Below are 24,268 nucleotides of genomic sequence, written 5' to 3'. Positions count from 1 at the left end.
ACCTGAGGAATACTCCTGATTAGGAGAGGAGGCGTCTACCCACAGCTGTGCGAGACGAAATGTTCTTGGAATGATGCGGCTTGTTAAGTGCAGGTAGTAGAAGTGGATTGGTGCTTTTATGTGGTGGTGATTCTTGAAAAGGTGAACCTTGGCTTTCCGACAAAGTCCCAAATCACCTCAATAAAAGAGCCGTGTTGAGAACTTGAAAGGGTTGTTGAGCACTGAGGAAGGAAATGGGTAGAGATTGACTGTCGTATCATATTGAATTGTGGATATATGAACCTTTGAACTGTACCTTGCTACAAGCTTTACAGTCTGAACATTACAGGAAATGTATTCTTTGGTATCTGTTTGGAAGTATATAGTATACCAAAAGTATACGATCTACCTTGTGTACTTTGATATAGTGTATCTCAAAGTATGAGGTTGATAAAAGTTTTGAGTATATCAGTGTTCATAATTGTTGAAATCACGGATAACGCCAAGACCTTTTTTCACTGATAGAAGAGAATGGTTTTATTGTTATATTTATAGACAATAATTGACGGTGCCTCGAGAGAAATCCATGCTGGAGGTTTTCTGGCAGCTTCCCATGTACTTTTTTTATTACTCCAAGAAGGATGGGAAGCGCAGGTCAGGTGCTGGGAGCTCAGCCTCCAGAATGCCCCACAGCCCTCCCTTGTGTATTTTTTCAAGGGCAGGTAGGAGCCGACAGGGAAGCTGGATCTTTCACGTTCCCTTTTGGTGTCTCCAAACTTCACAGAAGAAAGGTAGTTACACGAGAGCAAGTGTGGGGCTTGGTGTCTATCTCCTTCCTTATCTATAACGTGGAAGCAGTGTTTGGTTGCGATGTTTGGGGAATTAATAAATTAATGTTTGCAAGATGTTCAAATGTGGAGACCCTATTTTATCACTTACTCGTTACCGTGATGAAATAAAAAATTGCTCAATGGTTATCCAGAAGTCTAATGTGTAACTGCACACGGAACACGGTATTTCCTAAAATGTTTTTCCTTGCAGCCTCTCAGGGTGTCTAAGCTTAGGCTTTTGCATAGAAGTGATTTGGTCAGGGGGGGCTGGCGTCTCTGCATCTTCGGAAGATGACAGCAGAGTTTCGATGGTAGCTTGGTGGGAAAGTCACTGTGAGGCTACAGCAGGATCTCTATTCTGATGTTGAGATACAGTGGGAAAAACGCCTAACTTGTCCAACCTTTTTGGAGTTGACTTTGTTAGGTAGGATTTCAGTGCGGTCTGCATATAGCAGCTGTAGTCAGACCTGTTGTGCAGAAGACCCTAGCTGGTCAAAATCAATTTTATCCGGTGCAATTCATTGCCGTTGTACCATCTCACTGAAGGGCTGGATTTCCCCCGCAGTGAGCGACCGGAGTTGCCTGTCATTTCTGACACGTGGAGAATGTCGCAAGTGAACATTTTTTGGATTCCAGCTGGGGTTTCCAGTTACAGTTTTTATATTTGACTGCTTTTGTGGCTGGAAACTTTTGCCAGCTGTCAACTTAAGAGCAAGTGGCAATCTGCCTTCTGAAGCAAGTGTGGCCTCTGCGTTTATTTTCGGTTTCATGTTTGTTGTACTTATTGTAGGTTAAAAATGCTGGTATAACATCCTTGACCCTTTAGTAGGATACGTAGTGATCACTGTTTGTGGTTAGAGTATTAACTAACTTGCTTCACGCAAGTGCAAATAATGGCAAGTCCTGATTCACGTAATAGTCAATTTAGGACCTTAGTAGCTGAGGGCATTTCATATTATGGTTCCCACATAATGAGCAAAGAGACTTTTTGTGTGATACGAAGACAAGTGCGATAAAGGGTGGCGGGAGATGAAAGTAAACAATTATTACAGTGCATTTTCTTTTTGTGTCTCTCTTTTGTTTGTTTGTTCTTGAACAGATTGAAAACATAGATGCGTGCCTGAGTTTCTTGGCTGCTAAAGGAATTAACATACAGGGGTTGTCAGCAGAAGGTGAGTCAACTGGTTGTTTAAAATTTCATTTTAAATGAGGAACCTGAATTAGCGCTTGTGATTGTAACTAGAACACAGAGTATAATGGAAGATAAATATGCATAATTTAAATTTTGACAGTCTTTACTTCCTTTTTCCCCCCACCTCAGCATGAAAGGTAGGTAACATAGATAGCTAATCTCCACACAGCTGACTTGTAACAATAATCAATGAGACCAAATTAGACTTCAGTCACTTCTTTGTTTCTTTCTGTTAAAACCCAGAAATTTCTCATCTAAGATCTGTAATTGGCACATTGATCAGCTATTTAAAGTGGGCTGCTGGTGGTTGTTTGCCTTTTGAGGGAGAAATCTATTTCCTCATTCTTCAATTATTCTCTTACCTGAAGAAATATCCTGCTTGCTTTTCTTTTTTAAAGAAAGATTGTTGTTTTTAAAGTTTGTTTGCAAATGCACAAAACAATAAAATCCAAACGTTTTGAACCAAAACAAAAAAGAAAAACACATTTTGACCTCTAATTAATCACTCTTCTTTTGTAGAGCACCAGAATTTTTCTGAAACCCAAACATGACTCAGCATACTATATTTTTTTTATGCCGAGGCATGATTATCTGTCAGGTTGTATGGTACCTGTTGGCTCAGCAGCTGTTTAACTGTTGTCTTATTAAGAGATCAAACAGATTTCTGGCATCCTCAGCACCAGCTTTCACTGATTTTCGTTTAAATATGCTGGAAAAACAATTGGGTTCGGTAGCTGCTAAGGCAAACTTTTAATATATTACATGACATCTCCTTCAGTGCTTTGCAGAACAAATAATTGAATGTGTGGCATCAGGCGAGGCTTCAAGTTAGATTTGGTGACTACGCCTCGTTGCAAACTTAGTTTTGAGGAGAAGGTTATAGCATCAAATCACGCATGTACTGTTACTTGTGTGTGGATAACTTAATTGCCTGTATGTTTAAAGCCACGTTTTCTTCCTCTGAGGGAATCCTGTAGCTCAGACAAGGAAGGTAAGAAAGGATGTGTAGGCGTGGGGTCATCCCAACCGGCAGCTAAGTGCCACACGGCTCCTCGCTCGCTCCTAGCAGGATAGGGAAGAGAATAGGAAGAGCAAAAGCGCAAAAACACATGGATCGAGATAAAGAGCCTAAAGAGTGAAGGAAAGAGGAAGAAAAGAACAAAGCAAGCGATGCAAAGGCGATCACTCACCACCTCCCACAAGTAAACAGATGCCCAGCCAGTTTCCGAGCAATAGCTACCTCCCCAACACCCTCCCACCACCCGGCTCAATTTTTATTTCTGAGCGTGATGTCATATGGCACCTGATATGCCTTCGGTCAGCTGAGGTCAGCTGTCCAGGTTGTGTCCTCTCCCCGCTTCTCGCCTACCCCCAGCCTGCACACAGGGGGAAGGGAGCGGGGGAAAAAGAGAAAACCTTGACGCTGTGCAAGTGTTGCTTGGCAATAGCCAAAAAACCTGGTGCCGTATCAGCACTGGTTCAGTCACAAATCCAGTACCCAGCACCACGCGCTTTGCGATCATGACTTGACGTCTTAGCTGAAACATACTGTCCCTTACTGATGGTAAAGGATGTTTGTGAAATGTTTGCCCGATAGCCACTGTGGATGAGCTTTATGGTGAAACCATCGTGGTACACAGGTTTTATATATGTACGTTGCATTAAAAAAAATTACAAAAACATAAGAACTTTTATGAAGTTACTATAAAATTCAAGCTATTAGTTTTTCAAAACCGGTATTAAAAATTCCAATTTAAAATTACATTTTGACAATTTGGAAAAATAGCTTGAAGAATTCCTTGCTGTCCTCAAAAGGAAGCCTCCTACCTCCTCCTAGTCTATGAGACCTTAGAAGCCACTTAAAAATGTGTATTCAAAATGTAATTTCACTCATTTTGAGGCGGTTTGTTAAGCATGGAAAGCAAAGTAGCAGATATTTAGTACATGTTGTTCTAACCTGAATATGCCACAACTCGTGGGAGAAGAGGAGGCTGAAGGTTAGCTGTCTTTCTGTGGTGTATCCTTAAGCTGGGTTAGAACACTAGTAACAAATATTTTCCTCCAAAAAGAAGCTTTAATATGATCAGCCCAAGTACTGCCTGCATTATATGCCTCAATAGCTCAGGTATAATCAGAAGAATTCTCATGTCAAGAAAAGAAAGTATGAGCTAAAACTTCTGACTGCAGAAAGTTTGTTTACCAGGAAATGGTTAAAAAGAAAATGCAACTGAGTTTGTTGGAAAAGCCAATTTCAACCTTGACATGATATGTAAATATTGCGAACATATAATAAATCTCACATGATTTGCCTGTCTTGATACAACGCAAAATCTAGGAAAAATAGCAGATTAGTTGATGAGAAGAGTGCCTGGGTGTGCAGCGCTGGCAGCGTACTGTTGTTCACGCTGGGGAAGGGACCGCGTGATTGATGTTCGTTGCTCTCCCGCCATATCACAAGTCAGACTCAGCAGGATATAGGTTATCCCATGGCTTCACTGATTTTGCATTCCTTCCTTTCTTTTACACTCTGTAGGAATGAACATATTAAATCACACGGAAGCCAAGAAGAGACCAGTAATGTTCGCTGCCAACATATGAACATTTACTGGCTCCACCACTAGCATTGAAGGAAAAGAGTGACAGCTAGAGAGGGGGAGGGAAGGAACATTTTTTTATAAAATGAAGTTAAAAGACTTGAATTAAACAATAAATTCAATTTCTGTTCTTAGTCACTCCTTAACTGTGCTGAGGAAGGAGGAAACTGAACAGGAGAGAGCACAGAATCGCGTAAAATGAAGAGTGCTGTAACCAAACAAGCCAGTGTTTCTGCGCAAGTTGCCAAGACCTGCTAGGTCAACTGCAAATAACTTTGTTTACTTCACTGGCAGATCCTCATCTAGGAGGAAGGAGAAGATTGTGATTGCTTCCAAATGGGAATAAACGTTGAAGTCTCTATTGGGTTGCTTGAGAACCACGTCTTTTTCAATAGTGCAGTTTTAGTGTGAAGGGAAGGTAATGATCCAAAACTGGAATTTGGATGACTCCTAAAGGTTGAAATACTTTGGGACTTCATGTGTCCTATCCATCCAGTGTTTAAAAAATCCTGCTTTGATAGGTGCGTGCCACTTAGACATAGGCTTTTTTTAGGGTTTTATGCAGTGCAGATGCTAAGGATCTGCAATCACTGATTACAGCCCTACTATGCTAGAGACAAGTCCCCTTCCCCAAGAACATGGAGCCAAAAAGGCATTCCCTTCTCAAAGATTTTGAACTCCTAAAATCTCCATTTGTAGTTATTAAAGAAAACTATGGGGATGCTGGAAAATTCTTTTCTCTTCTTGCTGCAGTTTTTTATGGTCCATCGCTTTGAGCTGTCTCTCCGTACCCACGCTCTTAAACTTGTTTCCACTCCGAGCTGGGGTTTAGATTCCTGGAATTGCGGCTGCCCAGCTAAGCTTGCCCTCCTTCACACAATATCTCCTCGCTCCAAGATTTTGAAGGTTATGGAGGACGTAAATGTGAAGTAGAAACTCAAATTGATGTCAGAGATAGCAGCTGCACCTCTTCTGGGTAACAGATTAGCTGGATAATGATCCGCTGAACAAATCCGGCTAGACTTTGGAACAACCGCAATTCCATTTAGACTTTTGCCTCTGAAATGACATTCACACTTCTGTAGGTAAATGAATTTCTGTAGGTAAATGAATTTCAGCGTACATGCTCTGCAGTACTGCAGTCCATCTGTTTTAGGTCCTTTAGGTCCTTTCCAGTGCCGAGGTGGAATTTTTGTTTCCGCAGCACAAATATCCCACAGCGCTAGTTTAAGGATACCCGAGTAGGGTGCTTACCATGCTGCCAGATTTTGATGATACCACACTGAGTCCAGTTATGTACAGTCTTCAAAAAACTTACTCTTTAATTATCAAAAAATGCCTGCGGATCTGGCGTGTGTGGTGGGAATTAATTCCTTCTTGCACTTCCATTCCTTGTTTCTGTGAAATTCCCAGTATTATTCCTATTTAGACGACATTCCTCAGTAGAGTCTACAAAGTTCATCCCAGAGCTGGTTTTGTAGCTTTGGATCCCTAAAGTCAGCTTAGAGCCCTGTCAGCCTAGAGCATGTGCTGTCTGAGGTTGAGTCTGGCTGTGCTTCGTGATGTGTTCTGCATCAACTGTGAAGTATTTCTACTTCTCCACGTTTTGTCTTAAATTCAGATCTGCCTGCGGTTATTTTGGCCCTTTCTCTCCTCTCCCGTCATTCTCTGTGGACAAAATTTCCTGCTTTTTTTTCGTTTTGTTCTGTTCAGCAGACCCTCATGCCTCACCTCATAAATGAACTAAGACGGGTTGACGAGGACCGCATGCAGAATCCCGCAGTGGTCAACCCAAAGAGGCTTGTGCAAAGCGACAGAGGCAGACACCCACTATCTTTTGGGGTGAATAGTACCTACGTATGACAGCCCGATTTTCTGGCAGGATAGATGCAAGCTAGGGAATGTGCAGTGATTCTCCAGCTAACCAGTTTGGCTAACCAGTCTAATCCATGTGAACTAGTTCTGTTTTTTCTAGTCCCACGTGCTTTACAGAAACAGATGCAAAGAAACTTGACTAAGTAATAGTGATAGACTATTTTTCTTCTTCTTCATCGGTTTGCTTTGATCTGTATTCTGTGCACAATGAGTAGTTTACAGTTTGCAGAAATTTCATTCACAAGTGTTAAAGGAATCAGAGAATGATATTTCTATACTAATCTATCCAGCAGACCTTTCTTTTCTTTACCTCTTCTTTGTCCTGAACTGTTTTGCTGTTTGGTGCGAATTTTTTTTTTTTTTTTTTTTTTTTTTTTTTTTTTTTAATTTCCACTGAGTCTTGTGTATTTTTGTGAAGACAGAGCAGGATGATTGGCAAGCTCCAGCGGTAGAAGTTCCAGCTATAAGGGAAACAAGCAGCAAGAGAGATATTCCAGGATGGAAATTTCCAAAGGGTAGATTTGTGGGGATTCTCTGAAAACCAACTTCAAGTTTCTTTTCAAACGTCTAGTGTTTGTTTCAAATATACAAGATGAGTCATTTTTGGCTCCAAATTTCAAATGGGTGGGTGACATGGTTGTCCGTATCTAAGTTAATATGTATATTTAAGCTGACGCATGGGCTGGAGGGGACTTAAAGCAGGAAGCAGTTGAGATTGCAGCGATGGGCAGAGCGCAGTGAGGTTGAAGTACTCTGAAATACTCTTTTTGTACAAAGTGCAGGGGCAAACAGCCAAGCAAATTACCTCAGTCTATCTTTAAGATAAGAGAAGCAGAACTACCTCTGAAAGTCCCGTTTGAAATATTTTGCTTAAAATCCAGAGGGAGAGAGACTGCTGCTTGTGAAACTCATCAAAGCTGTTGTTCATCTGATTACTACTTTTTGGTCACCTTAGAAAAATGCCAAAAGCAGGTTACTCTTCTGATAAATACAGCAGAAGACAGCCAGCCATAGAAGGCAACGGGTTTTAGGTGGGTTATTGTTATACTCACCTCTCACTTCAGATGGCAATCAAGTCTCCATTTCCAATTTTGTATAGCTTTGCGAAGTTTAAACACGCAGACCCATGGTAATTTCTTTTATCTTCTGGCACGTATTTGTGCAGTTAAGCTTCCCAGTGCCTCTGGGTCTGTTTAGTTATGCTTCGGCCTGTGATTAAGTGCTACTTTCCTTACAATTCCCATGAGTAATTTGAGTTCTTTACCGAAGATAAGGAGATCCTTTCCTGTGCTTAGTGTCTTTTGTGTCTGTTTTACTTTATTGTCTGTTTCCATCCCTGTTCTCCCTTGCAAAACACGGGCGGATTAGAAAAGGAACCTGCCTGATGGAGATGCTGACGGCTGAGTTTGTGGCATGACGCTGCACGGGAGCAGGAGTGGACCGGGAAAAGGGGAAACGGGCAGGATTCATTGGGACCCCACTGTCCGGGAAGAGACTAAAATTGGCTGAGAGAACAAAGGAAGACAGAAAATGGCTGCTTAAGGGCCCTGGGAAGGATAATCATCTAAACGAGGGAATGGGGACAGTGATGGGAGAGAGCGCTGGTGGAGGGGCCAGGCTGCAGGGAGGACAAAATGGGTGAGGGAATTCAGTCCAGAAGTAGGAAAGGAAAAAAAGGGAGAGGGGAAAGGGAAAGAGAAAGGAATAACCTGGGTTCGGGCGATGACCAGGACCGCTTAGATAAGGTCTAGGAGTCTCTGAGGAGATGGGCATGGGCCAAAATAAAATTAAGGAGGAAAGTCAAGTAGATTAGTGGCTAGGAAGAAGAGGTAGACTGAGGCGCTGGTAGACGAGGAGACCAAAGCTGGAAGCTGGCGTAGAAAGGGGAGCAAAATTTCTAAGCCGTGAGCCCGACAATTGCTGGGTCAAGGGCTTGAGGTTAAGAACAGAAGCTTTTCACGCAGCAAAGATGAGCAATGTGAGCAGAAACGTGGCTGGGAGAGGGAATAAAGGATAGAGCCGGGCCCATTACAAAATCAGAGCAACCTTTCGGCCAGAACTGGGAACAGAAAATTCTGGTTCTCGCCTTTGTGCTTGGCCACCGTCTTGTGATGTGTCCTTTTACCCTCCCTTGCACTAATCCACGTAGTGGGATTTAAAAGCATAGGGCAACAGTAAGTTTTATTAATTCAAGTGGTCTATATAATGCACGCAAAAGTTCAGCGGTTTGATGTAGTGTAGCTTTTTTAATTCCCTTTTTTAATTTGGTAAATTAAACATGCTAAATAATTAAGTCATGGCACATTATTAAGGTTGTCTGCAAGACTGAGTTGGCATTCTTGCATATTAATTATGATACAGCAGTTAACTGCATGTCCTGATACATGTCTTAATCTTTGTATTTGTTTGTTTTTACATTTTCACATTTGATATTGCATAGAAGAACAGGATGACTTTTAGGAATTGAAATGTTTATTCGTTCGCTGTCAAGCGGTCTTTAGGTACTTTGGGTATCCATTCTGTATTGGCTTGTGATAGTATCAAACTGGTAATTAATCTGTTCTAATACAGCTATTTCACCCAACAATCATATTTTCCAGTGCAAAACTTTCATCAGATTTTCTTAGTGGCAATAATTAGTCTGATATTCCAGCAATGACCTAACACCGTGTGATAACCGAGTAGTTTCTCCTCCTCATGTAAATTTGGGACTGAGAAATCATTTACAGTGTGCTGGTTTTAATACACTTGTTGTTGTGGGGTTCTTGGTTTGGGTTTTTTGGTTACCTTAGTTTGAAGGAACTTTCCTTTTAAGCACATTGGCATTAACGCACACTATGGTAAAAAAGCGAGACGTCGTGCAGTCACCGCAGGGGAGAAATGAGTTATTTGTAGTTGGTGCTCACTGGTAATCAGCTGTAACGCCAATTAGCTGTGCAGAAAGCCTGTCATATCCTAAAGGAACTGAGTTCGGATGGCGTTACGAAGAGCGCAGCGGTTGATCCGCTGTACTGTTGGAGAGAAATGACGAGTGACTTCTGCACCTTGCCTTACAGAAATCAGGAATGGGAATCTAAAGGCCATCTTGGGCCTTTTCTTCAGTTTATCTCGATACAAGCAACAGCAACAGCAGCCACAGAAACAGCAACCGCAACACCATCCATCCCAGCAACCTCCCCCAGTATCCCAGCAAGCAGGGCCTCCATCCCAGTGCCAGGTCGGGGTAGCGCAGCAGCAGGTACCGGCTTCGCTCCAGACTCTGTGCCAACAGCCCCCGCAAGCTGCGCCGCATCAGTTCAAAGCACAACCAGAAATGCAGTCCAGGTGGGGAAATTTCCTTTAAGTTGGTTGTTTTGAGGTTGGTTTTTTTCCTTGTTAATTTCTTTTTTTCTTCTTGTTAAAGGTCTTCAAAAGCCAGAGAACCTTCTTTCTTTAGTTCTGCTGTAGAATAAAGAGTGTGTTGGAAATGGAATGCTGGGTAGCAATTAACTTCTTGCCTTTGGAAATCAAAACAGATGTGCTTAAATATGTTCTCAGTGCTGGAAATATGCAGTCCAATGGGTGTAAAATACCTGCTAAACCAAATAACTACAGTATTTTGTAAGGCTGTTTTTCTCAGTATTCCTTTTGCTTCTTTCTACTCGCAGAGCATGTATATTGTTGCCATTTCAGAATATATACTCAGGGCATGTGAAAACCAACTTCGGTTCTCAGTTTACAAGAATTTCAGTCCTAAGGAGTGGAAGGCTCTGACAGCGGTTAAAGAAATAGAGCTCATCACAGCTGGTGACAGTCCAAATCAGATCTAGGCTTATTGGTCAAAAATAATATCCTTCTGGCTTACATGAAAAATAATTTTCACGATTGGTGTTTGTTGGCGCTCCTAGGCCAGACTACAGAGAAGCAGAGGGAGTCTTTGTCCCTCGAATGTCTTTAATCCTAGGGGTGCTCTTTCCACGTTGGAATAAAAGCAATTTATGAAGGCAGTACCGCCGTGAAAACATGTACAGCCTTCTGCTTGTCTGACCCTTCCACTGCTAAGAGAGTGAGGGGTTTAGTAGGAATAAGTGGGCAAGATTAAAGGCTGAGGCCATATTTGCATAATTACTAAAGTTTGAAGGCTTTTTTTTTTTTTTTAATAAATATCTCAAATTGGGTTAGGGCTTATTTGTGTTAAAATAACGCATATTAAGGTGAACGCTAGCTTAAGCATTGCTTTACGAGGGATATAGACAGTTTAAATGAGGCCTTCCAAGTGAGGCTACTGAGAGGTTATTTGTTTTTTGCTTATGTCTGTCTTCATGAATCATGCTCATTTTGGGTGTAAACAATATTTTCGTATAGTTGAAAAACATAGTGTCGCTACAGCATGTATAAACTTCTACAGGAAATAATTACTGTAAAACAAAGATGTATTTGAACGTATTTCTGTGACTTTTCTGTCAAAAACATGCAGATATGCATGGGACCATTTGAATATTGCTTTGATATTTTCAGTCCATTGTGTGGATTGTGCTGGCTTTCAAATAATTTAAAAATATCTGACCTGAAGGTCTTAAATGTCATGTTTTCTTACTATATACTAAAGTGAAATTGCTCAGCTTCTGCAGAAAAATGCATATAATAAAAGGTTGAGAAGGAAAAGAGTAATAAAGTTGGGGTTTGCATGCAGAATTGCATGTTCATAATTCTATAAAAACTAATTCATTTCAGATTTTAGGAATTTTGACATAAAGTTATACTCTAGGCAAGAAGCTCTTTTTTTTTTTTTCCTGTGGAATTCATAAAAACTCTTTCCTCCCTAAAACTACTTACTAAGTTTGGTGGCTTAAAAAAGAAAAAAAGTTCCTTTGTTCAATGTTATCTTCGGCTTTTTCTTTCCTGTCATACAGTGCATCTCCCAGGGACTCATCTCAAAGCAAAATCATCCGATTCACTCTTGGTCAGAAAAAGTCTTCTAGGTTAGCATATCTTCATCTTCTGCAAAGCATGAATAATCCTTTTGCAATATTTCTGGATGCATGTTTAGGGTTCCTGCTGAAAATAGTTTGTAACTAGGCATTTTACAAAGAGCTGAAACCTGGAAGTGCGAGATGGGTTTTAATTTTTTTCTTTTTTTTTCAAGGTGTGGAATGCATTCTGGCCCGCAAGAAAATAATTTGGGTTTTTTGTCCTTATGAGCTTTTGCTTTTGCGAACAAAACATGGTTCTGGGCGTTCTCTCCCCACTGTACGCATCTGTATTAGTTGTATTTAGATCTGCATTATTCAAACGACTAGTATCAGGCTATTGCCTTAGCTAGTAAGAGGAACGTCATGTGAACCGTGCAAGCCCAAACAGCACCGTGTGGGTCTGTCTCATCAGAGCTCCTGCATTCCCCAGTGCTCTGAAGCTGAGCACCTCTAATCTCCCTAAAAATGATTAATAGGTATTTCAGTCTATTTTTTTTTTCCTGAATCCCAGCATGACTTGCATGCCAGCTCGTATGACCGTCTCGTCTCAGCGATCATAAGGGTTGCTGTGTTATTAATGTGGTTATTAATCATGTTTACTTCTACTAGTATTATATGTTAAAATGTTTTACTAGCAATTTTTATATAGTTATACGTTGGTAAACTACACTGTACCATTTTTGCTAGGCTTGTGAACTATTAGGATTTTTTTCCAGCTTGGCAAGTGTGTATAGATAGTTAGTTCTGCTGTATAATTTGGATTTATTTCCCCCATCTTCTTTCTTTTATGACAACAGTGAAGGTCTGCAGTATAACCCCTGTTAAAATGTCCCATGTTTCCTTTTCATGTTCTCTCTTGATCGTAATTATGGCTTGACAGTTCGTATTTGCCTAGAAGAGGTGCCGAAGTGCAGTAATGGAGAGCGTTCTCCGAGCTCAGTACCTTGTCTCTAACACCAAGAAGCTAGAAACGTCTCCCTGAACCTTTTTTTTTTTTTCCCCCCCTAGATTTCACAGGCACTGCTGTGAAATATCTTGACCTAATGCCAAAAGCAGGGGCTTAAAATCAGTCAGTTAAACTAGAGGCCGGGGGGGCGGGAAGTCTAAGAGAAATGATATCTTCTTCAAGAGTGTTTTTAGCACCTATGTTTTTTTATTCTCTGTATGTTTTTATTGGCAGTGACAACACTGACTTGAATTGAAAACTTGTCACTTCTTGAGCGGTCACGTGGTTTGAGTAGCTTTATTTATTTTAAAATGTGACAGATTTGCGAAACCCGTGTGGGCATGTGTGGAGAGCCTTTTCTTACCCATCGGTACAAGAACATTATCCCTTCCCTCCTGCCAGCCTTTGCTAGAAAACTCCCCTCCCAGTACTGGGGGCTCTGGTAGCCCTCCTGGGGTGGTTGGCCCAGACTCACAATCTTTTATCACTGGGTAGAAACTTTCAGCTGAGGTACCTTGTCCGTCCGTCCTACCTGGAGGAAACCTAGCTCGTTTCCTATTAAGCAAAACAAACTCTTAATGAGCTTATTTTGTCTTGGTGACTTCCAAGTCCTCAAGACCAGTGTTTGTCCCCAGTTTGCCTCTGCTTCTTCCCGTGTAGTCTCCTCTACAGCGGATGAAGCATCTCTGGGACGATCTCCCTTACACCTTGCCGCAGCGATGAGTATGTACAACTTCTTAGCACCCCCCAGTGTTGAAAAAGGCCGGATAAATTGAGGGGCTCATCTAAAAGGCTTCAGCAAAGTCAACCTCAGAACCATGATGTGCTGCTGCCAGATCTGTGGTGGTTTGAGCTTGTAAATTAATTTTTGGGTTTGTATTTGAATGATGCCCTTATGTCTTATACTTGTTTGAGCTTTGAAAGCATGTGCATGCAGCTGCTGACATTTTTGCTTTTTTCCTTCATGTTTCTTTTCATATTTCCTATTTCTTCACTAGTCTTGGAGAAGTCAGTTTATTTAGGAAGCCCTGCCACACTCCTTGGCTTCTCTTCCTTCCCCGAGGCACAACGGTGATTTGGTCGCTTGCACCCCCATTCCCTCTGACAACTGGGTCTTCTTCACTTTAGCCTATTATCGGCACAACTTATTTAAGACAGTTAGGGTGTTGTGGTTTATATAAAGAAGCTTTAAAGAGATTCTACCATACAGAAAATGGAAGGACGGCAAAGAGCGGTCCCTTTCAGTGCTACTGTAGGTGACGTGAACTGGTTCTGTCTTTTAGTCTTTAATGTGATGTCCTTGCTTTTCAAAACCGTGAGGTGTATCCCTCAGTATGCATTTTGAACAGCTATCGGATCTTTCAATTTTTAATATTTCATCTATTTGGAATGTAGAAATATGTGCTCATTAGTGCACAGAATATAGTACAAACATGGAAACTTTATGTGTGAACTTTGACTTTGAAGGACTCGAGCACACATATTGTTCTGAGATGCGATGCCAGTGGCTTCTCTAAATCTGTCAGGCTTTTTAGAAAAGTCTTCCCCCTCCTCTTTTGCCTGAAAAGCATGAAAGTAGTATCCCTCCCTGTCTACTTACTCCAGAATCCTAACTACATTTTTTTTCTAGGTAAACAGCTAAGTCTTGTCAATACAGGCTACGGTAAGGAAATGCTGGAAGAGATTGACCCAGTTTAAACCAGAGGCTTATACCAGCTCGCCGATGATGTGGTTGCCCTAAGAGGGGGCACTTAAGCTTTGTGTGATGTTTATAGGCTCAAATAGTTAAACCAAGTTAAAGTTTCGCTGGGCTTTGCTGCTAGGCTTTGTAGCTTTCAGAGCAGAGACGTGATGTGCTTCTCTACAAGGGAAAAGGCAGCCGTGTTCCGTCTCATTGTAATTTCCAAAATAAGGGTAGCCCTTATGTGGCCAGCGTATAATAAAGTGTCCAGCAGTCTAGTTTAAGAACAGTAATGTCTCACTTAGTCTTAACCTTGTACCAGTGGTATTGCTCCACCAAATTTACTTGCAACTATTTCTGATTCACAAGATTTATAGCAAGTGACCATTAATTTCGGTTCGGGGAGGGGGGGGGGGGGGGTTCTGATGTAAAACAATTCCGACTGTAGCTTCTGTGATGTGTATTTTTCATCTAGGATGATTTTTTGATTTGTTCTTAAAAAGAACAAGGACCCTTATGAGTACGTACTTGTGGTATTGATCTTTTTTTTTTTTTTTTTTTTTTTTTCAGCTTATGCATGGTATTCCGTAGTTTCTTTCCCAGACTGCTTTTTGAATATATTTAATCAAACTGTAATTCTTTCATCAGACTTCCAGGCCCCACCACGAGGGTGTCCGCTGCAGGCAGTGAGGCCAAAGCTCGTGGTTCTATTAGTGCCAACAATCGTCGCAGCCAGAGCTTTAACAATTACGACAAATCTAAGCCTGGACTTCCCCCTCCAACACCAACAAGTAGCAATGACAAAGGTAAGCACTTGAGATTTTGGCATCCTCAGATTTTTCTTCATACTGGCTTCGTTCGGGGAAAATTGAATTTTCCATTAAGCTCCAGAAGTTGTAAGACTGTCTCCAAGCTGGATGTTGTAAACATGACATTTACAATCCAAAAACCAGCTGGCTTTCCTTGAAAAAGGTGTAGTCCTCCTTGAATATAACTGAAGTTGTGACTTGCTGTCCTGGAGGTACATGCAAAAAAATAGCTTCAAGAAAAGCTGGAACTGGTGAAATGTGTTTTTTCATTTTGCTTCAAACACAGATAAGGGGGAATGAATTAATCAAAAAATAAGACATTTTGATGAGTAGTTTGACAGGAATGGAAAATGACCACTAAAGATTTGGTCTGTGTTTTTAGATGATAAATAGTGCCATTTGCTTTCCTTTCTTCCACTATTTTGGAAGATCTTTTAAGTTACAAAAGTATGTGATTTAAATCTAAGCTCAACAATCGTATAGCTTAGGGTTTGAAGGCAGGAACATGTTATAGTTTTATAAATGTTGCAGTGAAACTGTGTCTGTGGCAGTGCCTCAGAAATGCTAAATACCGTGTTCTGTCTGAAGCAGTGCTTTCTTGAATGACATTTACTGACTTTGTCTCCGTTTACTAAGCTAATAATCTGACAGCATTCATTAGCTTGAGTTTGCAGCTCTGAGCTCTATAATGCGGCATTTACCAGTGGAGTCTGGGGGGATGCGGCTGGTGAGAACTGAGTGAATCGCTCGAGTCTGATACGGTCAAATTGTTGGCATGGGCTGGCAGCTAATTCTGTATCCTTAATAAAGTCATTGCGCTTACGAAGATAGGTCAGCGTTGGGTTTCAGTACGATCTTCTTGCAGTGACTTGGCAGTCGCACCCTTTAGGCTCAAGTCTCCTTGTTGTCCGTGCATAACTTCTGTTAACAGTAATGAGGATTTTGCTTGAGGGAAAAATCATGGTCTGGTTCAACTTGGCTGTGGTTCTCATGCTTGTTTCTTTTCAGGAAATTGTGTTTTTCCTTCTCTAGAAACTGTTGTCCTACGACTGCATGTCATTAGTTTTTGGAATGTTACCCCATCTAGCCATTACAGCCCAAAACCTCATCTTGTGATGATGGCACTGGAGGGTCCTCGACATCCTCCAGGGACTTTCTGAATCACCCTGATCAGACCTTGTATAAGAAGAAAATTAAATTCACCACTGAATAATATAATTATTATAATTATATTACGCTTTAGCGTAATATGCTAATAAATTAGCAACATTCTACCTTCTTAAATCCGTGCTTACTATTTTAGAAGGTACACTATGTAAACAGTAATGATTTAACTGTAACGTCAGCGTGTAATAGTCATCTCTCAATCTGAGCTGGATCTGGCTTTCAGTTAAAAGAACAAGCTGACAAGTTATGGCATGAGCAGTAGAACTGATGAAACGTTGTTTTCCTGTGTAGCACCTCCCAGTCTCCCTCTGTCTCCTTGTCCATACTCTCCTCTTTTGCTCATGTCCCATAACTACTGGACTGGGGAGACGCGGTGTGGGACGTGTCTCGTCCTGAAACACGTGCTGGTTGGGTAGATGACCCCTTCCCGCGGGTGGGTAGTGTGCTGTTAGGCTGCAGTGAAGACAGAACTTGAACTGTCTTGGCTTTTTCTCAGTTTACCAAGATTACTAAAGAAGGAAAGTCGAGTACTGGTTTCAGTCTTTTTAAAAAAAAAAAAAAAAAAAAAAAAGAAAGAAAAAAAAAAAGTCCTCGCGCATACAAGGAAATAACAATCATTTGTCAACTGAGTAAATACCAACTGCTTTTAGGCAGACAGTTCCGTGAACCCTCATTCCTCATTGTGATCCATCTCCAGAAAGATAAACTCGTCGCTGAAGAAGCATACAAGATTATCTGCTTCCTATGAATATTATAAATGACTGAAAGAAACAAGGTTGGGTTTTAGGTTGACAGCCCACATAAGTTGCATTAAATACTCAGATTTTTGCTCTGGTCAAAATTTCCAGTCATAAATTACGGTCTTCAAAAAAAAAAAAAAAAAATGAAGGCTTATGTAAGTTGAACTTGAACTTAAAAATATAATCATGACACAAAGTTGGTCTGCATCCATGAGAAACAAAAGCAGTTGGTCTGACAAATTTTTGGCTTATTTTAAGTTAATTGTAACGTTGCCAGACAAAGTTTATTGTCAAAGTGCTAAGACAATTCAAGTTTTCTGACCCATATCCTGTATTTTGCCGAAGGAAATGAGACTTACATGACCATGTTGTGTGCCAGTCTTGGTAAGTTTTCATCTCTTTACCCAGTACTAGCTGCGTTGCGTGTTTTTGGAGAAGGAAACGGGAGAAAGAGAAATCTGCTTGTTTTCTCAGACTGTTTTGGCTCGAGTGGTCACTTTGTGACGGAAGGTAGCCTTCAGTGTATTATGTTTGCATAATTTCTTACAGAAGTAGGTTGTAATTTTCAGCTTTTATTAATCTGCGGCCTCTCTTTCCAAATGTAAATTGTCTTGTTAGTCAATCGTCTGTGTCTTGTGGCAATGAAAGTGCATTAATTGAAACAGAATACATCAGAAATGAAAAGGATAGTAAATGGAGCATGGAGGAATAGCTAGCTACTGGAAAATAAATAACCTAGATTTTTCGAAAGATTCCATTAATCAGTTAATGATGTGACCGCTGTTTTTCTAGAAATCTCGGGAAAAGGATTTGTGTAACATCAAAACCGTTTACACTGTTGCATAGCAAGAAGAGATTCTTGGATGTGTGCACGTTTGTTGTGAGATACATACCTACTCTTAGCAAAGGAGCACACATGAAGAGATGTGAGTCTTACTTCCCCACAAGTTTACACTGTGTCTTCAGCATTTTATTTTGCTTTCTCAGTCTTCACGTGCTGTCTGAAACCAGTTTCAAGATGTGGAGAAGAGATACGTCTTCTCTGGTACGGATGACTTAGATACCTAGTTCAGTCCCACAGACACCTTCTTTGAGGTTAGAACATGATAGTTTTAACCTGCTTTTTGGAGTTAGCCCTACAGTTTATATGCGAGATTCCCTTCAAACTTAGAGAGATTTCGGCGTCCGCATTCCTCACGTCATAAAATGGTAACGCGCTACGGTACAGTTTTTTATTTATTGTCACAATGATTAGCCATTTATAATTGCAGTAGCGTTCTAGGCAGGGTATTTTAATGTGTGTAATGGCTGTTACAGGCTTTTTTTCTTAAGAAAAATGCAATTAAAATCTAATTGCATTTTTGGATTGTGGGGAAATAATGAGCCACTCAGGCTTGTGATTTTTTTTATGTCATCATAATCCCTTCATATAATTAGAGCTTTTCAATTCACTTCTGAATTGTCACTTATTTAGTCCATGCATATGTAAGCGTGTATACCTTTGGTTTACTTTCTTGTCCTTTAATATCCTTTAACACCACAAGTGTGCTATAGCATGAAGAGTTATCAGCCGCCTCCCAAGGTCTCTACTGACCTTGTCTAAATTATCAAAAACATTTCTAAGGAATGCAAAGAGGCAAATGAGCTTTGCGTTTCTATGCCTGTATGGAAATTATTAGTTACTGGTTATCTTGAGGCTCCATATTACCATGTCTTTCGAATTGTCTAATATGATCACCAAATAAAAAATAGCCAAAACTTTATTTGCGCGTGCAATTTAGAATAAAGAAATCTACTTTTTGTCCATGGCAAGAAGGAGCAGAACTGTGCCCTAGGTACTATGAAGAATGAAACTTAAATACTGGAGCATACAACTTCAGTAAAGACTTTGATACACTAGATTTTCTCATGAATTTCTTTCAGTGTTTTGCTTAGCTACACACAATGGAGAGTCTTTTGAGACATGCTTTGAAAGCAATCTGCAGTTCTGCAAAATGGTGGGTATTTTTGATTAGCTCTGAACACCCTCATTATGCACTATCTTCCCTGATCTTCAGGCACTCTGTTTTCATTTTGCAGTCTCAAAAGTCTGGTAACATTCTATGGGAATATACTGCTTATTACTTCCTGATTTGTATCCGCAGTCTATAAAATCCCCGAACTTATGAAGCTGTAGGAAACATCAATTTAATATGCCATCTCCAGTATATTTATGAAGTGATATAGTAATGACAGGCTTACATGCCTTCTTTTTAGTTTTGATTTCCGCTTTGTTCCTAATATTTTATTTAAAATAATCCTACAGAGGGCAGTAGAAGTCTGGGAAAAATGACCTTTTCCTTTGGATTGAATGTTAGGTAAAATGTCAGTAGAAAAAAAGCCTTACCAGACTTTGACCATTTTCACACGAGATGAAAGGAAATGTTTGTTGTTCAGATTTCTGAAGAAGGCAATGCTAATGATGTCAACTTTCACTTAAATAGGTAGTATTAGAAAAAAAGAAAAAAAATAATATAAGTATACAGATTCATGCACTCGGATGAAATAGATGACTGTTTTAATAGCAGCATTCTTACAAACTTCCTTGATACAAGTCTCGTGAGAGGGTTCTGAAACCAGATCCTGCTGACTCAGCTATAATCTTAGCTCTGCATGTCTCGATTTTCAGGTGTGAATATACTATATGGGCAGGAGAGTAAGAAAAACGTGCTCCTCTGGTTGATACTCCTTTTATTTCTTTCAAATCTTGGGTAAACCCTTTTAACTTGAAGCACAGTGTGTATTTAATCACTGTCTTTTAACCTGTAAAGGGTAGTCAGTAGATTCACAAGGATGCACGGTGACAGAACAAGAGGCTGACATTCCTTTGGGGGAATTTCTGTCAGGCAGTAGGAGTAAAATTCTTCACGATGAGAAGGATTAAACATTGGAGAAGTTTTTCCAGAGAAGCGGTGGGATCTCCCTTGCTGGAGGTATTCAGGACTTGCCTTGACAGAGCCCTGGCAACCTCATCTAGGGCCCTTTCAGCCGAAGGTTGGAAGGAATGACCTCCAGAGGTTTCGTCCAACCTAGACTGTTCTATGATTTCTACAATTTAGATGTTTGGTTAGTTTCTTAGAGTGTTAAAAGTATACTGGACATTGACTATTATCAGTGATTTATTTAAGGGACTCGGTGAGGGGGGTGAGGGGGAGGCAAAGCAAAATTGAAGTGTGCTTCAGGACTGATAGTTCTACCTGTTTAGAAGAAGCTCTAATATTTTGTAAGTGTCCTACATGCCTGCCTTACTTAAAGGTTCCATGTTTTCCCCTTGTGTTGATGCTCAGTTCTGGTCTGTTGTTGTGCAAAGGTGTGCGTATTGCGCTGTGGTGCAGTGATACTCAAACCAGTCTGCGTTATACCCATTACAGACATATTTACCCTACTGACACAGCTAAAATACTTCCAGTACAAAAGGTGGAATAGAGACAGAGGGAAGTACGGGGACCTGCCAGATCCTAAAGAGACAGGATGTCATTGCAATGACAATTTTGCATGGATCAGACCTGTATGGAGCCAGCAATAAGAGGCTAATATTACTTGAGTCCAGCTCTGAGCGCTGGCAGGTATAAAATTACCACGTTTAGAAACCTTTAAATATTATTTCCTTTTAAAAAATTTATTAAGTGTAAAGTAGTTAAATAGGAAGAGATATTAAGGCATTTCAAAGGACAGCTAAGGAATTTCTTTCCTATAACTTTTTAACTTCGTGTTACCAAAATAGGACCGACTACCCAGTTAGTAAAATGTTAGCAAGGAAATGTAACCTCCACTCCGCCGAGCAAATCAGCCTTATTGGTGTATGGTTACGTATGCCAAATGCATGCTAAAAATGTGCGTGCTTTATATGTAGGCAGTTATATTTATCGGTAGAGTTCAAGAGGGCATGGCATATCTTGTCATAGCTTTAGTAGGAACGACTTTTCAAAGTTAAATCTATATGGCTGCAATGAGATTTTTACACTGGACGTATGGGAATCCACGCGGTGCTGATTCCTGGAGGTGCACTGCTCAGAAGGCCGCCGGGGGATTCTCTAGGGTGCTCGTACTTACCTGTTGTCTGAATTAGATAGCAGACACCAATTAAAAAAAAAAAAAAAAAAAAAAAAAAAAGACAGTAGTTGTATTTGTCCAGAGTTGGTCACATGGTAATCTTTTATTTTACTGAAGTTGATACAAACCATAGTTTCTCATGTCAACTTTCCTGTGAAATCCATATTTGTTTATTTAAATGTCCACTTGCGTGAAGAGTAGAAAATCCTAAATCTGGAACCGAACCACTGGAAATTTCTCCTCCTAATGACTCAAATGTTTCATATTAACTCCTGCATTGATACAAAAAGTACGTGGGGATACACTCTTAGGGCTTGGTTTTACATGATACTGAGCTTGTCTTGAGCTAAGTGTCGCTTAAGGTCATTTAAAAGTGGCAGATTTGGATTATGTCAAACTCTCAGGTTCAATTTAAAAATGCTACTTTAGAAATAGAGGGGAAAACTCTTGTCCTTAGGAGGAGCAAGGCGAGAAACATGCATGAGATCAGAATGCAGAGTTCTTGTGGGTAATACCTTGAATGCTAAAATTTTCAGCCGTATTCAGATGGGCTTTGAAAAAGAGAGACGCTGATAAAACATACAGAAGAGCACTGCATAATTAGAGGTTTGGAAAAACTCCTTTGCAGTTAGGTATTTAAAAGGTTAATTTATGTTCTTGGCTAAAAGAAAGGTTACTTTCTTGTTATCTACAAGATACCTGTAGGCAGTGATGTTTATAGTACTAAGGATTCTTTACTACCTCGATAGATAGCATACAAGTATCCATTTGTTTGGAATTTGAAATTAGCCCAATTCAGACCACAAGCTGGACAGAAATTTTAAGAATGAGGATGATTAGCCGTTGCAAGAGATTAAATCGGATGTAATGAGTCAAAATTTAATATTTGCCCAGCGCTGACGTTCAGACAGAGGTTACAGTTTTGGCTCAAAAATTACTGAGTTAAAGTCTTTGAACCATATTATCTTTAAGATCAACTCAGATGATCCTGGTAGTTTTCTCGAATGAAAAATCTTTCATTTAAACGCATGAAATTGGAGGGCGAGCCCTCTTCTGTAGCTGCACATAAAATCAGATGAAATATTTGATGTTCTGCATGACTGGGTTTGGCTCCTGTACCGAGTACAGGATGGTCAAGTGATGTTGCACAAGCTTCCTCACTTGGAACCCTTATGTTCTTTTTTAACCTCATGCAGTTTTTCCACTCCAAATACATTAATAATAATAAACAGAGACGAAACCCAGGCTTTTGCCTTTGTGCCAAATAATAACATAAGAATTTTTTATAAAGTGGTGATAAAAGAGATTCGAAACTTGTAAAGCACGATAGAAATTCCTGTTAGAGAGTTAACGTTTTAATTTTTTTTACCCATTTATAGTAGCATTCAGCATAGAAGCCTGAACGTGAAAGCGAAGGCTTTTTCTGGCTGCAGGTAGAGGGATACCTCTCATGACAGCTATGGCCCGGGAGCTGGGACATCGGATTCCATTCCTGTGGCATAGAGCCAGCTTGACTTGGGGCTGGCAAAAAGTTACTGGGATGGCTGAACCGTCTCTTCCAAGTGGAAGCTATATATATATGGCCAGCCTGTTCCAGCGCTCAGTGCCACCTCGTCTCCCCCTCTTCCTGGCCAAAGAAAAAGCCATTCCTTTCCATATGTAATGGTTGAGGTGATGGGGATAACAAGAATTATATTTAAAGCAAACAAAACCACTAGCTGTTTCTGTTCGGTGATGATGGAGTTGTCAGCCACGGTGTGAATGTTTCAGAGCTGGACGTGGTGATGACCAACCTGGGCTGATGTGAACTCACGTCAAATGACTGTTGTCCTCTGGGAGAAAAAAGTTTAAATAAACAAATTTTATTGTCCCCAGTTGATACCAGCTGGATTATCTACAGCTCATAACCACCTTCTAATATTTTTCATTCAACCATAGGAGGCAGTAATAACACTGCAGTGTTGGTAAATCAATCTCTTTGGGCCTACAATACCAGTTGTCCTCTGTGGTTTTGTCCCGTTTTAGTCATCAGGCTAGAGGAATCATTAGGCAGGGTTTTTTGGCTGAATAAGAAGAGTTAAAATAAAAGCAGGACCTCTAGATTTGGTCTTACAGGTGGCTTACTGCAGAGCCTGTGCCGGTCAACTTCTTGGTTTTAAGCATCGAGGAAAGTTTTTTTGTTGGCGTTGTACTGAATAACTCCAGTTTCCAAGGTTCATCAGTGTCTGCGGTTGATTACTGTCATGCGCAGAAGCTAGCTTGAAGTAACAAAGGGATGTTTTTTGGAGAGCCCGGTAGGGACTCTGTCTTTAAACCTATCTGAAAACCACTCGTGATGTTCTCCTGGTTTGTTTAAAAAGTCATTGTCATGCTAGTAGCTCATAGAAGCTACCAACAATATAACAACATTTTATATATATATATAAAAAAAATATTATATATAGTGTGTATATATATGTTATAACAACATATAACAGTTGTTATATATATGATATAATGATAATATATATGTATCTATAACGGTTGTTAAAAATCTCAGCATTTTGAATGACTTCTTTTGCTAATCGAAGACTGGAAAGTCCTGAAGCGTTCAGGTACGTGTTATCTTACAGAAGAGAGAGTTTGTGCAAGCCCACAAAGTTAACTTGCGATGGGGAGGACTCCCTGGTTTTATGGTGCTTTCTGTTTAGTCAGTCACTGGTGGCTGCAGCATCTGGTGGCACACAGACGTGTTGTTAAATAAGGCAGAAATGTGAAATATTAAGCCTGGTATCTCGACCAATGTCCTTTATAGGCCATGATTTCTGACTGAGGACTCTGATATACTGAAGTTGATATTGAAAAGGCATCGACCCTTCTGGTACAAACTGCCGGCTCGTTACTGAAATCGGATTTAACTGTGCCGATGGAGACTAGAGCTGTGCCCAGTTCTGTGAGGCTGCTGAGAGAGAGTGGGGGAGAGGTGGAGTGAGGAAGGCTTTTGAGGAGCAGCAGAAAGATGTAATAATTTAGTAGAGACTGGGAAAAATAAGCGGAGTTCCTGAGATGGAAAGATTCTTCCCCATATCGATGAAGAGTGTATGGATGTCAGAAAGCTGGGAAGTGATTTTATAGAATGAAACAGTTGGTTCACACAACAGATAGCAGTAAGTTAAAGTTTTTTGGGGGTTCTTTTTTTTTTAATTTTTTTTTTACCAGTTATAATTTTTTTTCATGACTGAAAATTGTGTCCGTATAGATTTAGAAAAAAATTCCTTAATTTGACTTTTTGGAGTAGTTACTTTCATTCCTGTTCTATATTCATCTCGGGTTTAGGGTTTTCTTTAGGTTTGTCTTTCTGTAGAAAAGTGAATGAATCTAATGTTTACTTTTGAAGTGTTGACTTGGTAAGACTGTGCAAAGGTCACTACG

At 40.3% G+C, this 24,268-nt stretch overlaps 1 protein-coding gene across 3 annotated transcripts in view; it reads left to right on the top strand.

The window, feature by feature from the left end:
- NAV2 (neuron navigator 2) overlaps positions 1 to 24,268 on the top strand; it is a 231,546-nt gene that overhangs the window by 85,538 nt on the left and 121,740 nt on the right. For 2 of the 3 annotated variants that reach the window (XM_049820690.1, XM_049820689.1), the window contains exons 4-6: positions 1,909 to 1,981; positions 9,527 to 9,794; positions 14,698 to 14,855. In XM_049820690.1, the coding sequence (XP_049676647.1) occupies positions 1,909 to 1,981; positions 9,527 to 9,794; positions 14,698 to 14,855 (499 nt within the window). Of the gene's footprint in view, positions 1 to 1,908; positions 1,982 to 9,526; positions 9,795 to 11,362; positions 11,432 to 14,697; positions 14,856 to 24,268 lie in introns of all 3 variants that reach the window. The other variant, XM_049820688.1, reaches the window with a different exon arrangement.

The sequence above is a fragment of the Accipiter gentilis genome, chromosome 17 (assembly GCF_929443795.1).
Source record: "Accipiter gentilis chromosome 17, bAccGen1.1, whole genome shotgun sequence".
Classification (NCBI taxonomy): Eukaryota; Metazoa; Chordata; class Aves; order Accipitriformes; family Accipitridae; genus Astur; species Astur gentilis.
This window is presented reverse-complemented; position numbering and strand designations above follow the sequence as displayed.